The 17,110-nt window shown below is 35.4% G+C and overlaps 1 protein-coding gene across 1 annotated transcript in view; it reads right to left on the bottom strand.

The window, feature by feature from the left end:
* gli3 (GLI family zinc finger 3) overlaps window positions 1-17,110 on the bottom strand; it is a 352,191-nt gene that overhangs the window by 18,036 nt on the left and 317,045 nt on the right. The window contains exon 11 of the mRNA XM_051928834.1: window positions 4,075-4,224. Coding sequence (XP_051784794.1) covers window positions 4,075-4,224 — 150 coding nt within the window. The remainder of the gene's footprint in view (window positions 1-4,074; window positions 4,225-17,110) is intronic.

The following is a 17,110-nucleotide window of genomic DNA, read 5'->3' as shown; positions in this document are numbered from 1 at the left end:
GAAGAATATTGAATACACAAAAATGATTATATATTCCTCACAATGGAGCTGAGAAACAGAATAAACAAAAGCAAAGTTCAACAATTAATTCAATATAGCTGGAATAAAGCTGTTTTAGATGATTTTTTCTTCTTTTTACACTTAAGAAGATCTGATCATTAAACTTTTAGATAAGGACATAACTGTGATTTTTTTAGCAAAGAAAGTTTAGTCAGAGGTTTAATTTAGCTCATTAAATGACAAAGCAGGGCCAGGCTTTTCAAATACATTGATAAGAATGTATGGCTTCATTGTTATACTATATGATATATTTGACTTTTTTCCTCCAAAAACTTGGCAGGCTGCTTTACTGAGGTGAATCAGCCACAGAAGACTTGAAACACAGAGAAGAATGAAATTAGAGCACTGATCAAGTGCCTCCACAAAAAAGGTTTCACTTCAAAGGAAATTCCTCAGTATATCATGCCAGTTGGGAAATGACATCTATTCATATGCTAACGTGAAAAAGGAGAACTGCAGAAGTGAACTCAAGTAAGGGGGAACTGGCATTGAAGGCAGGCCACATTAAGGATGTGTCAGCAAGGACAGGGCATGGGAAAAAAATGTGCCACATGATGGACGTGTCAGATTCAAGGGAGTTACAGCTCATGCCAGTGTGTAAATGCAGAATAGGTTTGCCATTTCAGAATGTACAATAATTTGGTTACTGGGATGGTGTCTAATTAAAATTGGTTGCACCACCGTTTGTTTTGCTAGGTGAGAAGTACACACCAAATAGCGACCAATTTTGCTGAATACAGTATTAGTAGATGTTCTGTTAACTTTCTTTTCTGTTAGTCTGCATACAGCTATGTGTAACATTCACTTGTGGACTGTTATCTAAACAAATTTCACATATTTGACTACAACAAAAATGTAATTACTTGTCTTATATCTTCATTTTTACATACTTGCAAGAATTATACTAATGTCCCTTTGGTAATATCTACCTCTAAGTTAAAATTCTTCCAACTGTCTTTTCTTAAATCATCTTTCCTATAAAAAACATTGTTCTGTGTCACTGAAACTTGGTATTAGGACCCCTGTCTTCATCGACAATGTGTATCATTTTCACAAAGAGATTCTGTCTGGTTGTCCGAAGCAGAGATACTACAGGTATTGTAACTCTCATTTTTCACCTTACAAAAAAGATTGTTCATAATCTCATTCCCCACTAATGTTGCTATCTATATTGTCAGTGATAGTAACTATTCCTTATTATCTGAGCTGTTCACATTTTTTCTTTACATCAGTCCTCTAAAGTCAATATACGCTGTGCCAAAGACCTAATCATTACTAATGTCACTGATGCTCTACGTTTCTGATTTCTGTTTATCATTCTCTGTCTTCTTCCTACTTGTAACAACAAAATCTGTCTCACCATGTATAATCTACTGCTCTCCCCACTTTATGTGACACATACATTTGAACTCAAGTAACTTAACCAATATGACTAACAGAATCATTAGAATGTCAACAAAATTCATTTACTGTATCTAGTTTCATAAGTAACTAGTTTGTCCATGCATCACATATTTATGGGTTTTAGAAAATAGCATGACATCAACCTAAATGAAAAGCTTTCATAAAATGTTTGAGTCCCCCACCACGTTGTGCATAAACAAATAGTTATGGCTGGTCTCCTGCAGCGGAGAAGCCATTGTTACAGCGAGGATGGGGATCTGTTGATTTGATTCTGAGGGGCTGTGAAGGATAGATGGCTATAAAAAAAGTTTGTCTGGGAAGGGACACAACATGGAGGCAATGCAGTAACAAAAATACATGCAGATGTTTTTTCTGGTTTTTGCCTGAAATACTACAGAGTATAAGGCTGGAGGAACCACAGAAACAGCGCTTGGTGCAAGATAGTTATTGGTGTGAATGTGTCTGGTAAAGCCTTTTTGGGCACACTGATTTTTATATGAAAAAACCTCCTTGTGGCGACTCTCCGTGTTACTGTTCTTGTGATTTTATCTAATGGAAATGTAATTATTTATGATTTTAAAATGACTTGCACTACATTTTGCACTTTAATAAGAGATTCTCTGTTTTGACACTTGCCACTGATTCATCTGAGTTCATGAACTACAAGAAGTTTCAAAAGCAGCTGGTACCCATTGGCTGTGGGGACAGGGCATCACACCAAGAAAACCTTATCTTTTCCTATTCTTATTAAACAAAGTTTGTTTCAAACTTATTTTTTAAGTTTATTAGTACAGATCTCCACCACTAAAATCATACAGGCTATCCTTTATCATTTACATTACCTCAGATACTCTTCTTATTTATTGTTAACTTTATCCACTATGGGTTTATATGGGATAGATAGATGTGGTGTAACTGGCCTCCACTTCTTGTGATCTGCTGCACACCAATGTTTTAGGACTGCACTTCATATGCTTCACAGTCTTAAGTGACTTTTGTTTCAGCATTGAGAGCAAAGTAGAGAAAATGTATTTGAAATTGATTAGTTGAAAACCAGAGTCTAGATAAATTATGCCTGTCCTGTCCCTAAAACTAATAAAAGTGCAACACCTTGTAAGTGAAAGCCCAGTCTAGAATAATAATGAGAATTGTCTAATTTCTGAACAAAGTCATGTCTGATCCTTTAGAAAACATTTGCTACAAGCAGGATATGTTAGCAAGATAAGTAACTAACCAGGAATCACACATGCCTAATGTTTAGTTTAAAAAAAATTCAGATCCTTTAGTCCATGAAAAAGAAAAGTGCAAATTTAATTCAGAAGCAATAATTTCTGATTTCGTTCCAGCATGGCCAAATGAATGTGTACTTCTCTCACCTGACTATGTTTATTCCAATCTGCATTGTTGCTTCTCTCTTTCCAATATTTTAGTACACATCTCTGTGTAATGTGTGTCTTGCTACATTCTTTCTGAATTTTCTACTTACCTTTTACTCTGATCTTATTATGACAACATTGCTTCTTTAGTTAAACTTACTGTAAATGTGTTTGCTCTTTAGTTCTGAAGCATAAAACAGTTGTTTCTGCAAATAAAAAACTTACTCCTGACTATTTGTATTTGTATTTGAAGTATTTGTAGCAAACTTTGGAAGGTAACATTTAAAAAGCATCAATGCTTTTGGTTGATTTTACATATAAATACACTTCTTTAATGATAAGTTTGACAGTTACTATGGAATTCAGTGCATCATGCTGTACAATTCATTTTGTCATTGCAACCATACACACTCATTCTTCCGTGACTTTTTCTAAAATTACTGTAAATGTCTCTAAAATAAGTTAATATTGTAAGTATTTTCAGTTCTTGTACATTCTGCACCTCATTTTCACTAAATGGAGAATGTTTTTGCATGGCTGAGTAAGGATTCTGGTGGGTATATGAACCAATAAGAAAGAAATGGGGCGTTCTTAAAAACTAAACAGAAACACCTTTAACTGCATTTTAACTCTATCACATTGTTTCTTCTGAATTACAAAATCTTAATATCTCAGTTATAATGACGTGACTAAGTTATTACAAATTACATCATAATCCTGCAACTGATCTCTTACTTGTCAGGACGATAACTTCTTAAATATTTACTCTAGGTAATACTCTTGCTGTTTTCGATTTTAACAATGTGCTTAAGATAGATAGGTACCTGATTTTTAGTTATATATGATAAACTTTAAAAAAAACCCTCAAGCAATGTTTTACATATATAACACACAGCAGTCTGATACAAAATCTCCCATCCATAAAAATGATGCCACCTCTTACTTAAATAACACAAAACAAACATCCATCTGTATATAAAGAGAATGAATACACTCCTATGAAAGACTTTACATTATCTAGTAGTAGAATATTTTTAATTATTCAAAGAACTTTTTGTTTTCCATAGCCATCTAAACTTTAAACAAAAAATATCAGTTTTGTAATAATGTGGATTATATAATGAATCTCCATAAATTAAGGACTTTATTTACTACAGATTTGTAAATGTTTTACAAGTTAAACTTAGCATATACTTTATTGCTTATGTTGTCCACAGACAAGTAAGACACTTACTGTACATTTGTGTGGTTTTTCTCCCGTGTGCCTTCTCATATGAACCACTAACATATACTGGGCTTTGAAAGGCTTCTGCTCCCTGGAGCAATCTAGCCAGCGACACACAAACTCCTTCTTCTCGCCATGGATATGGTCATTGTTAATATGCTGTGAAAAAAGAAGGGAATGCTACTATTCGGAAAATAATATAAATGTCAAACATTTCACATTACTGTTTCAACAGAATTTTCAGTTCTATTTGGAACCAGCAAATCCACCCTTTAAATATATTTATACTTAAGAAATAAAAAAATAAAACATCTAATAAAATGAGTTCATTACTATGATGGGTGATCAAAACATTTTGAGCCTGACCTATTAAGAGAAAGACCAGTAAAAACAAATACTCCCTGTGAACAATACTACTGTACAAGTGTTACACATTTGCAACAACTTTCTATGGCACTCAAATAAAACATTTTGTCTTGCTTCTAAAGTCACTCTTTTGTAGGTGATTTAATGTTATTATCATTGCCATACTGTTTTGTACAGAGATACCCTTTCAGATTGGAGAACATGTCAAAGTCACACGGGGCCTGGTCTAGAGAAAATACTGAGTGTAATATTGAGCAATCCTGGCAACCTGTGTAGTTTGACATTGACTTGAAGCCCAAGACATATGGTTGACTGTTTTCCTCACTGACTTCTGCAACTGAATTATTAAACCAGAGTAATACTCAACAGTTATGTTAGTGTTTCAGGCATATAATTAATATGGACTATACCCTCAACATCTCAAAAACTGTACACGTAATCTTTTCAGAAATTGCTTGGACTCTGAATTACTTTGGTTGAATTACTTAAGTTGTAGGTTGGACACAGGGTCACAGTGTTCTATCCAAAATTAATTTCCAGTTATGAAACGCTTCTTATATTTCTCACATTCTGAGTATATTACCATTGGATTCTATTTGGAATGCTACATGTGATGAGGCTTCATTTTAGGTGTCAACAATCTTAACACCCATTATGTACAGATTTTGCTTATATTTAATTGTTCTTGAAGAACATATTAAACTGATCCATAACCAATTCCTATAATGACTGCTCTCACTCACTCTTCAATTCTCCATTATGAGTCACTCCATAGTTGCAACAATCGAACAAGCAAAGTCTAGCTAAACTTTGTCTGATCTTCAAATGTTATCCTAACATGACAAAACTGTACAACCCAACTCTTGATTATGCAATATGAAAGGAACTACATTATTAAATACATTACTGACAGATCTGTGTTTTTGTGTGTACTAGTTCTGTACTTAGTGATTCTATATTTGTGCTTTGACTGAGAGTTGTTCAGAATGCTCTGCGCCTGCACTCAGTGAAGAGAACTACATAAAAAAAATTTGTTGTTGAATGGTCCTGGTACACATTTACTATGCAAGAATGATTATATAAACATGTGTTGTTCTATAGCATTAGAAATTCAATGATATTGTGATACCTGACTTTGAGGTTTTTGGAATCTTCATTCACTTGATTTTGAAAAATGGTAAATACACAATAAACCACAAAAGCTATAAACTTGTAATTCACCTGTTTTAGTATAAATGAGCTAATCCTTGGCCAGCACCATAGAAAATACCATTCAGGCTCAAAACCTGTATTGTATATTAAAAGTTACTACTACAAGCAGTCATTGGTCTTGTTTTCTATACACAACTTTCACATAAACACAGACATCAATACAATTTTCATATCTCTTGCTTGAAAACATATAAAGTTCCACAACACAAATAATTGAAAAATCATAATATGCTTTCTTTTAAAAAAGAAAAAAACAGCACTTTTAAATTGAATTTATTGAAATTATCAAATTTTAATAACAATAAATAGAGATTAACAATCATAAAGTTGGAAGCAAATTCTAAAATTTCAGAGGAAAAAGTGACATTTGTTTGCTGGAACATAGCAAAAAATTCCATCCCTATTGCTAACAATGTGCTCAACAATGCAAATTTTTTTCATGGTAAGAACAGGTTAAAGGAGAATGTAAAAAAAAAAAATCAATTCTTTATATTATTGAATAAAATCTGTGGTAATGTAAGAGAATTTCCAACAGAGGGCTCAGTGCCACCAAATTATAGCCTGAACTAGAAAGAATGCTCACACACAAGAAAAGTTCTATGTATTTTATGCACCTTGAAAAAAATATATTTTCAATACACCAGACCAAAACTACAGTCATAAACATCATTAAGTAATAATTAACCAAATGATTTACTGTAAGTCTTATAATCCTGTTGTTAAAGACACAATGGAAAATTGTTTTTCCTCTGGTGAAAAAAAATCAAAGGAAACTACTTAAAACAGTTAACATACTGCAATTGTATGGGTAGAAAAACATTGAGGCAGTTTTGTGTTGTTTGACTCTATATTTTACATTACTAATACATTCTCAATATTTTATACTGTATTACTAACGTACAGCCTACAAATTTAAGAATTACACTTTCCAAATGAATTTTGCCTTGTAAATGTATTAACATTGTAAGCTCAGTAATAAGACTGTCCACATTTAATGGGGTTAAATAATGAAAGCTTGCCACTTCCCATTACGTTTTATACTGTCTCCTAAGACAGCATCAGTGACAGCTATGCAACACCAGCAATTTCTGCTGAAAGGCTTAAAAGAAGCAGGTTGAAGGAAAGTGTTTCAAAGCTCCCTACTTTAAAGTAGACGCTTCACTGGGATTTTGAAGGGTGACTTAACTTAAAAGTTATGCTAAATCTGAGCACTGCCCGGGAACGGGTTAAACACTTAGACCAATATAAAAATACACACTGAGACACAGAAGCCTCTGGGGATAAGTCAACATCTGGCGCTTTTACAAAGAAAATACTGTACTTCTCTCAGAAGTGCTTTCTAAGACAATTTAAACACAGAGAGATAGACATAATATCCTGAAGAGGGGAACCTGTATTATTGCATTCCTGACTGACGAGAAAGGGATCTGCCTTGAGGACACCTGGGAAACACTGAAAAACTCATTGCAGGATAAATTGCTAGGTAATAATTTATAAAATACATTGCTCTGGCACTCAGTTCAGTTTAATATTAAACAAGAATGAAAAAGGTTTTCATTCATAAGAGTGCCACAAATGCAAATATATGAAGCAAACTGAGTTTTTCATGGCAAAATGGTACTGATGTAGGAGCATCATTTGGTGCGCAATTACATTTTTTAAATTTTACGATTGACAGACACTTGCATCAAACAGATATACAGTAATATGAAAACACACACACATGTATATAAATCTACATAAAAACACCAAAGAATTAGAATGGCATACTACAATTTAGCAGTATATTTCACATTGATAATATATTAAATTTGACATTGCAGTAGCAGAGTTTTCTGTTATCTGAAGTCAAGTCAGTCAGCCTTTGAACTTATTATCAGATTTCAGTCTATTGTAAAGATAACATGTATTTTAAGAAATGTTTCATTTACTAAATTGGTGAGGTAACTTCACAGATTCATTAACCTAATACCTAAGGCCAGGTCAGGTCAGACTGGGGAGCATGCACTGGTACAATGTGTTGCCACACCTACCACATGACGAATCAGCTCAGGATCCTGGTTGGCAACCACCCAGGCAGACATGCGGTCCAGTTCCACACTCCGGAAATTACCCTCTTATCTGCCGCAGCTAGGTGATATGTGGCCGTCCCCTTGGCCTGGTCCAGCCATTGGGGTCCTCAATCATGAGGATCCTGCAAGCTGGATCACTCTCGGGGAATTGCGCCACATGGTCTTAGTGCCATAACTGACACTCCCTCACAATGCAGGTAATGTGCCTCATTCGGGAATCCATTAGCAACCGCTCATTACACACAAACTCAAAGCAGCTTTACCCAAGGATTCTGCAAAGAGACACAGTTTCAAAGGAGTCCAGTCTTCATCTCAGGTCACTGGATAGCGTCCATGTCTCGCAACCATACAGTATAGCAAGCCAGCAAGCACTAGCACTCTAAAGACTTGGACCTTCGTCATTTAGCATAGATATTAGAAGCGCTACACACCCCTTTCCAGCAACCTCATGACCCCCCTATGCGCTCCCAGTCTGTCTATTGACTTCATAGGAAGAGTCACCTGAGACATGAATGCCGGTGCTGAGGTAAGTAAACCTCTCAAAAAGGTCGAAACTCTCTCTGCAGACAGACACACTGCTGATGGATGTGCCAAAGAGGTCATTAAAGGCATGGATCTTAGTTTTTATCCAGGACATTTGCAAGCCCAGACACTCAGACTCCTCGCTCAGTCTCTCGAGTGCCCCGATCACAGCCTCCATTGACTCCGCGAAGATCACAGCATCATCAGCAAGGTCAAGATCAGTTAATCTTTATTTAGCAATAGATGCCCCACACCCGCTGGACCCCATGACCTTGCCCAACATCCAGTGCACGCAAGCATTGAACAGATTAGGAGCAAGAACACACCCCTTACGAAACCCAGAATCAACTGGGAAAAACACAGAGGTTCTGCCACCACTTTGCTCAGCACTCACAGTACCAGTGTACATGCCGGCCATGATATCCAGCAACCTTGAGGGCATCCCGCTAAGTCTCAGGATGTCCCACAGGGCAGCCTGACCAACTGAGTTGAATGCATTACGAAAATTGACAAAGGCTGCAAAGAAACTGCTGATATTTGCATTTGCGCTCCATGAGAACCCTCAGTGCCACGATGCGGTCAATGGTGGACTTCTTAGGCGTAAAACCAGACTGCTCCAGTCGCTGGTAGGTGAGCAAGTGATCATGGATCCCATTGAGGACAACCCTAGCAAGGACTTTACCCGGCACCGAGAGCAGTTTAATCACCCTGTAGCTGCCACAATCCAAACGATCATCCTTCCCTTTCCAGATAGGGACGACAAGTACTGTTTTCCAGTCAATTGGGATGACGCTAGTCTTGCAAATGGAAGCAAAAATTGCTTGCAATGCCAGGAGGACAGCTTTACCACCAGCCTGAAGGTAATACCTAAGATGAATTTTAAAATTTGAAAAACTGTGATATAAACACAAACAAAAATGTATGTGTTCATTTTTATCAGTATCTTTAATTAATATTTCTGTTTGCACAAAAACTTCATATTACAGACATTACTTATTTCCTTATTTAAATTTAGATTCAAAACAATGCTAATCTCACACATGGCATGTAGTGTCAAAATTGTGAGAGTCAACTATTGTGCCTTTCCTATGTGATGCAGGCCTTCCTTTTGCAAGGTCAAAAGTTCTTTGCTGTACAGAATCATTTTTTGGGAATTCCCTCATGCCTTCACAAAGTGTTCAATTTTCTGCCCTGAGACTATTACACGAACGAAACATTTAATGACTGAAAATGTCAGATGATATAAATTGCTGCAGAAGTAAACGTGATGCATGGTTTCTGATCCTACAGTGGAGTGCCCATAATTGTTTGTGATTATAGATCACATCATGATCTAATAGCAATTTTTTTTAAATCAATAATTTCCATGCTGAGCAGACAGGCCTTTTTCCTAAGAATCGACAAACAGGTACTGATAGAGCCAGGGACGGTTATTAATCTTCACCCTGCCAGCTTATCTGCCAACAACTGTAAAGGCGCCACCAAGATGGATTTCACTTCTTGCTTGCTATGTAACATGATGGCCTGAGAAAGCCTCATTTATACACACACACACACACACACTTACACCTCATCTCTAACACTTTCATGCACATTCACACACTTTATGAGGCTGGCATATACCCATTCTGTAAATACAAATGGACTGTGCACCAGACATAAGTCATAAAAAATGTTTTTAATTAGATGCCACCCTATAGAACCTTAAAAAAGCTGCACATTGCATGAAAAATCCCATGAAATCAGACATAATATCCTTGATTTTGATAACGAGTAATTTTAGAATTTTGTAAGAGATGCACTAATACTTAGCTTTATCAATGATAGTGAAATAAATCATATGTTCTTGTGAGATGTCAATTGCCAAAGTGCTTTGTACAAAAAAGGAAAAAAAAAAAAAAAAAACTGGCATCTGTAATTCAGCAAAGCCTTTTCATCTTGAAATAAGATACTCCAGACAGATAACAGACATAATCCTTCTGCTGATCAAAAAAAATCTGCATTTTACCAATTAAAGCCCCCCTGCCAGAAGCAAAAAACAGGACAGCTTTTCGACTCTGCTGAAGTTTATCTCGGCTGAACACAAGGGAGGAATACAGCTAGCGCTTTGTTTCATTTTCGGCTGACTATTTTATCTCCCTCCAAGAACGGCATCATCTCAGTGGCAATGGGGGTAATGCACTGGAATGGCATGAAGACCCAATGTCTACCTACAGACATCTTAACCCTCCATTCTTTTGTAGCCTTTTCAGTATAAACCTACCCCCCACCCCCTTCTACAAGCATTCCTCAATCACCCCTTACTTAAGTGGCTCAAATTTTCTATTTAACAAAATGGATAAAAAATAGTTCTAAAAACACATTACAAACGCAAACTGTATAAAGAAGATAACCATGCTAAATCAGGTTAATAAGATTTTTTATCTTATCATGTGAGCCAACACATTTATGATGATGATAATAATCACATTGATGGAAAACATGTTTGTGTGTGTTTCCAAACAGCAGTAATGAAGGCACATACTATACTTTTACGTAAAGGAGAACATTAGACAAAGTGAAATAAAAATACTAATTATATATGTTCTTTTAGAGCTACCATTATTGTAATAATAAATGAAGCACAGAATGTCCTGGCAGCTGAAATTGTTTTCCTATGTCATTTGAAACTGCATTTAAAAGTCTAGATCTTAATATTTTAATTTAAGAAAGAATCAATTTTCAAATTCACCTTATTTAACAATGTGCATTGTACAATAAAAGAAAAAAAAATATCAGAGCAGCTTTCAGTTTTTTGAGAACCATAAAGATTGAGCAGTGTTCAGATTAACTGTGTCAGATTATTAGAAGAAATACTCTGGAGGCAAAAAGTAATGTACTTTAAGGAACTGTTATCTGCTTAAACTAAGTTTTCTTTTTATTTGTTAATTGAAGATTCAGTAGGCAGCTGTTTTTTCTTTTATTTATCAGCTTGTATGGGATCACTAGAATTCTCTTCTCAGAGAAAAAGCTTTCTTAATATAAAACACATGGCAGTTCTGTGCATTAAAGTTCAAACCAACGAAAGTGGAATTCCGATGGAACGGCAGCTCAATGACTGAACCAGAACAAGGGCAGGACTTGTCAAGATTTTAAACCTTTCTGCAAAGCCCTTCAAATGCAGCCAGCAACCTATTCCATAGCAAGGATATCAATTATAGATAGGGGTTACTTTAGCTAGCAGCTGGTACTGTCAGACACTAGATAGACAACCATGAAGTGAAGTGAATCTTTCTATTAAATGTAAAGGCACAGGGAAAAAAAAGGAGCAACGATACGCATCATTAAAAGGGCAGACTGGATGAAAGCTGTATATATTAATACCTTCCCTGCCTTTCATGCGAGTTATTTTAACAACAAACCAAGTTTTTCTGTAGCCATTACAAACAAATTGCAGATTATATTAATCTGAGGTTCAGAAACTACAAAAAACATATTGTACAAATCTGTAAAAGCAAAAAAAGTTCTAATATTAAAGGTATAAAAAATAATTTTGTAATATGCCAACAGAATACTGCAGATGCTTATTCATCCAAAAGTTTAATCTATTCTGAAGTTTAGCCTGAACTCTGATGTGGTCCTGCCTTGCAGTACCTCTGTCTATCTTAACCTGCTGCATGACATTGCTTATTATATAAAAGCAATATGATAGTAGGGTAGGGAAATTAATCAGGAGCACAAAGATCTTGCTGTGCTCAATCACTGTGCCATCTTTCACTGTAACTGTCATCCATGGTACTTTATTGTCTAAATAAGCTTATCTTTTCTGGATTTTAGCAATTGCTTTGGCCATTAATTTGTATTTTTGAATGCATTTGCCTGTTTTGATTGGCTATGTGTGTTTTGGACCACCTGCTTATTTGTATCCATGCCTAATGAGTGGTGAGTGAAAAAATAGCACAATAAGGAAGTGAAGCCAAAGGAAAGTCTCTGTGCACAGCATTTTGTTATGTTACTTCAGTTATCTGTGTGCTTACTGGAGATAAGGCATGAGACAGTGTTTTTCAGTTGTGAAGCTGTATGTTGTACTCATAATTGGTGAAAAAGTGGCATACTATTGGTTCTGTGAGCAATGCACTGAAATGAAGAAACCCTTCTGTCAGTTACCATAGCTGTATGTTGATATAGAGGAGAAGTCCTCATATAGCCCAAGTCACAATATATACATTTTCAGTTGTAACATTTCTTTACATAATCTTAGCCATTCTGAGACAGTTGGCGGTGTGCTCCCATGAAGACAATCACCTAGTGTGTCATACTTAACTCCTGAAGCCAACTAGTCTGTGACTGGCTATGATAAAATCAAAATCAAACCTGTCTGATCTTCTTGTTAGTGAGAGAGGCAGGCTATATATGAAACAGAGCTGATAACCAGTGAATGCTCATCTGGAAGTACAATGAATATAATGTAGTTATGAGGAATAAGCAACACGTGTGTTTTGAACTTCACAAATTAATGAGAAGCTCATCTATCTGATGTCTTGTATTTTATGTACTGAAACTAAATGGGAAAAAAAGAAGAAAGTGGACCAAGACTGTGGCTGAATGCACCACAGCATTGCATCAGTCAGGCAACATGCTACTGGCTGTCAGAATAAGAAGCAAGCAAAACTGCACTGATCGGTGCTCAGTTGGTAAATGTAACATGGTGCTGTGACAAGATCACAGACAGCGATTGGCAAATTTGAAACATCCCATGAAAAAAGGTCACAAAATGTGACATAGGCAACAGGCAGGTGTGTCACAAATATCACATCAGCACAAATATGTCACAGCGCATGGAACTTTACACTGCATTTTCAGCACTGACTTCAAAAATAACATTGTTTAACAAATGTAATAATATTAAAATAAAAAATACTTTTCAAGTGCATTACAGCATTTTTATTCTTTAATTACTAATTAAACACTACCATTAAGACCACGCTATTTTTTTGTATGCCACCCTGTAAAAACGAGTCCATCCATTTTCTAACTCACTTATTCTGTTCAGGGATGTAGATGGCTGGAGCTTGTCCAGGCTGCCAAGGTCCAAGGTAGATGCCAAACCTGCATGGGGAATCTGTTAGGTAGTAAAGTATTGCACAGTATTTTATAATTTTTGCCTGATGTTTTTTTTTTTTTTAGTTATGGATTCTGTTTCAGCAACTGTCTCGGATGGCTGCTTAAATTGAACAATAATGAATTGCCTTTATGCTCTCCAACTTTGTAAATGTCTCTTTGCTGGATTGCTGCATTGAGAGGTCAGTACACTTCTGAGAAACAGCTGGCTGTTGTCAGCATAACATACCGTCCCAGTCACTCCTTTCCTGGGCGACCACTCTGCTCAATTTTTTATTGTACGTACTACTCAATGGAAAAAAACCCAATCAGAAGATTAGACACTGAGAAAAGACATTATGTGAAAGGCCAAGTGCTCGTGGAAACACACAATAAAAACACTGACAGGTTACAGCAAAACTGGATGCCTTTCCGCTTTACAAAAATACAAAAATAAACTTTCTGTTGCCCAAGATAATAGCAGCTTCCTAGAAAGTTAAACTGAGTCTTATGTTTGATTGCTTTGAAAACTAAAAAACAAAATCGGCACACCTGCATGTTGCTCTCTCGTTTTATGTTTTTTAATAACCAAAAACCACAATGCCACAAGAGACACCTAGACTGAAATGCATCTAAATAAGCATTAGTCTAGCTGTTAATTCATGAGCAGTCAATCCATTATCAGAATAATTCAGATAAAAAAAACGTAAGCAGCAAAATCTGGGCAAATGTGTGTAAGATAAGTCAAAACTGTATGAAATATCTACTAATGCATGAAATCTAGTTTTACCAGGAAAGTGACATTTAAATTGAAAAACTGGAATGCAGTAAAGTAAAAACACTGTTAATACACAATATATTTACAAGAAATGTTAAGAAATCAATATTAGGTAATACACTTGAAGTTTATAGGCTCTTAACAAAGCGTGGATATGACAAAATCATGAAACAAAAAATTGCTCTTATAGACAATGCTCTGAAAAATTCATTACATTGATATGATATTCCATGCACTTAGGATCTCATCTATTAAATTTTGAGACGTGACAAGCTCTGAGACTACAAACTACAAAGGTGCTTCACATTTTCTTCACAATGTGGTGGAATGAATAAAAAACAAACATCCACTTTATTGAGGGGATTCATGCCTGAAACTAGCAGACCAATAAGCTTATTACTGTATACACATTATTACTGCCTGAATTTAGCCAAGTTTCTTTTGCACATAGTGGATACAACATCATTCTTACAAGGCAGTAAACTGCTTCTGTCAGCTGTTTCTTGCATTAAACCTAGCAATCAATATTAGTTATTATGAGTTTATTTTGCAATCAGGATGTTGTTTAAAAATAGTCTGTCCAAATTTAGATATCAGCCTGTTTGTTAGTATAAACAGCACTTAACTGGTCATGCATGTTCACAGTAAACCAGTGTCTATCTAGTTCAGATTCAAACCATTCCAGCAGTAAATATCTGATTGGTTGCAGAAGTTTCCCCAATGTCTCATAATCCAATGCCACTCCATTCTATATTAAGATGTCAGGCAAATATTTAACTTTTTGACATCCTCAATCTATTGAGAACTAGCATGTGGCACAGTCTCACAAAAAGACTGTTAGGACTGTTCCTAAACATTTCCCCTGATTCTTATTTTGCAGCTCTGCCTACAACCCTGAAAGAGTAAGAGCAACTCTCAGGTAGGAAAGGTCTAAAACTTGTGTTTATGCCCATGGTCAGCATGTACGTCTTTTTTTGCCTGTATGACTGACAATGACTTAACATCTGGCTCTCTTCATAAAAACAGGCCAGTGATCTCTACTTAAAATCAGTAACTTTGATCTCAAGATGCAGGAAAAGCTGACACGAATGGAGGGCATCCTCTGCAAATATCCATATAAGCAACAGTAAGTTGTTCTCTGCAATCACAGCAAAAGAAACATTTTAGGTGGAGAAATTAGTTATTTCAAGAGTTTCATTAAGAAACAATGACTATGGTAAATTGTGTCCATGGAGCCTTTTTTAGCATCTGTATCTACAACAGATTAAAATGTCACATGCCACAGGGTTCACATTTGCACAAGGGATGTATGCTGTGCACTTCTGTCTACTGTGGGTTGAACTTACAGAAGTTTAAGCATCTTCATCTAATAAGCCTCTTGTTGTGCAAGATGTTCAAGACTGAACACAAGTCTCTATTAGAGATGTCATGATACAAGACTTTTGACAATACTCGATGCTTTCTATGCCGTGACAAAAACAGAAATCTCATTCAATGGGTTTTTATAAAAGTACCTCCATTATTGAAATGAACAATGCTGTGTCTTTTTCTGTAATGGAATATGAAATATATAAATATTAACAGTAAAGCAGCTTTAAAATACTGATACAGTTAGGTCCATAAATATTTGGACAGAGACAACTTTTTTCTAATTTTGATTCTGTACAATACCACAATGAATTTTAAATGAAACAACTCAGATGCAGTTGAAGTGCAGACTTTCAGCTTTCGTTTTGTTCACCCCACTGAATTAAAGCTGAAAGTCTGCACTTCAACTGCATCTGAGTTGTTTTATTTAAAATTCATTGTGGTAATGTACAGAACCAAAATTAGAAAAAAGTTGTCTCTGTCCAAATATTTATGGACCTAACTAAATCCATCAAGTAGGTGCCTAACTGTCATTTAAGTAAATTAATACTGGCATTCATAAATAACAAAATATAATGCAGGACATGAATGTAATGTGTGGCAGAGGTGGGAATTCCCCACCCAATGTAATAACAAATGGGGGGGGGGGGGGGTTATATCTTAGGGTGATTTCAGCATAGGATTTATAAAGGTTGATATCATAATGAATGAACTACTTGATTTACCTTAGCATGTACACATTTTAACTTTATTCTCTGATATTTTCTCTCCAGTAACTGAAAAATACTTCTTAAAATCCAGGATATTTCCATTTAGACAAACACTTCAAAACATTTTTGTAACAACATGCTTTTAAAGTCTGGTTCGTCAGTGAACCAATCTTTTAGGTTTCTAACATTTTCCATTGTAAGATTTATATTTGTGTTAGTAGATGGCTAAAAAACAGAACTAAAGAGTAGTGTTAAACAGAAAAGTTAAATAAATTCACATTTGGCATTTTCCAAATCTGTCATTTTTTTAACATTTGTTCCAATTTTAAAGTTTCCTGTGTGAAATCAAACTTCTCAGTCTTACATTAATCCATTATTTCTAAACTCCTATTAAACAGCCTTTGATTTGTCATTTTTCAAGGTTGTGTATGTGAATAATTAAACTATCATTAATGCCTATGTAAAATCCAGAATAAGAAGATTATTTGGGCTGTTGTTACCTGTACTCAGTAAATGTATACCTTTGAGAGACTAGTACATTCATCAATGTACCAGTCATATAAATAATATGTGCTTTTACTTAACAGATTATATTAATGAATTTTAAATAGTTTGCCTTCAAAAAAATCAAACAAATAACACAAATCCAGTGTTGGCAGATTCATATTTCAAAATAAAGTATGCTGTTTAGCTTGCCCTGCTAACTTTGTGTTTTGTGATTATATATTTCTATTAACACAGTACATGTTAAATTTATAGGGAAACATGCCTTGTTCTTTCAAACACAAAATAAATTTTAATTTGGTATCAACAAAAGGAGTAGCCTATGTCATTGCTGGCGTAGACAACACAAGTAGTCACTTTATTTGAATCTTACCTCGATATTAACTTGCAACAACTGTTGTTAGTGCTGCAAGCCCTCATGCTTCCCACAATAC

Source organism: Erpetoichthys calabaricus, chromosome 6, assembly GCF_900747795.2.
Source record: "Erpetoichthys calabaricus chromosome 6, fErpCal1.3, whole genome shotgun sequence".
In the NCBI taxonomy this organism is placed as follows: Eukaryota; Metazoa; Chordata; class Cladistia; order Polypteriformes; family Polypteridae; genus Erpetoichthys; species Erpetoichthys calabaricus.
The sequence above is the reverse complement of the archived record's forward strand: the minus strand, read 5'-3'. Positions and strand labels throughout refer to the sequence as shown.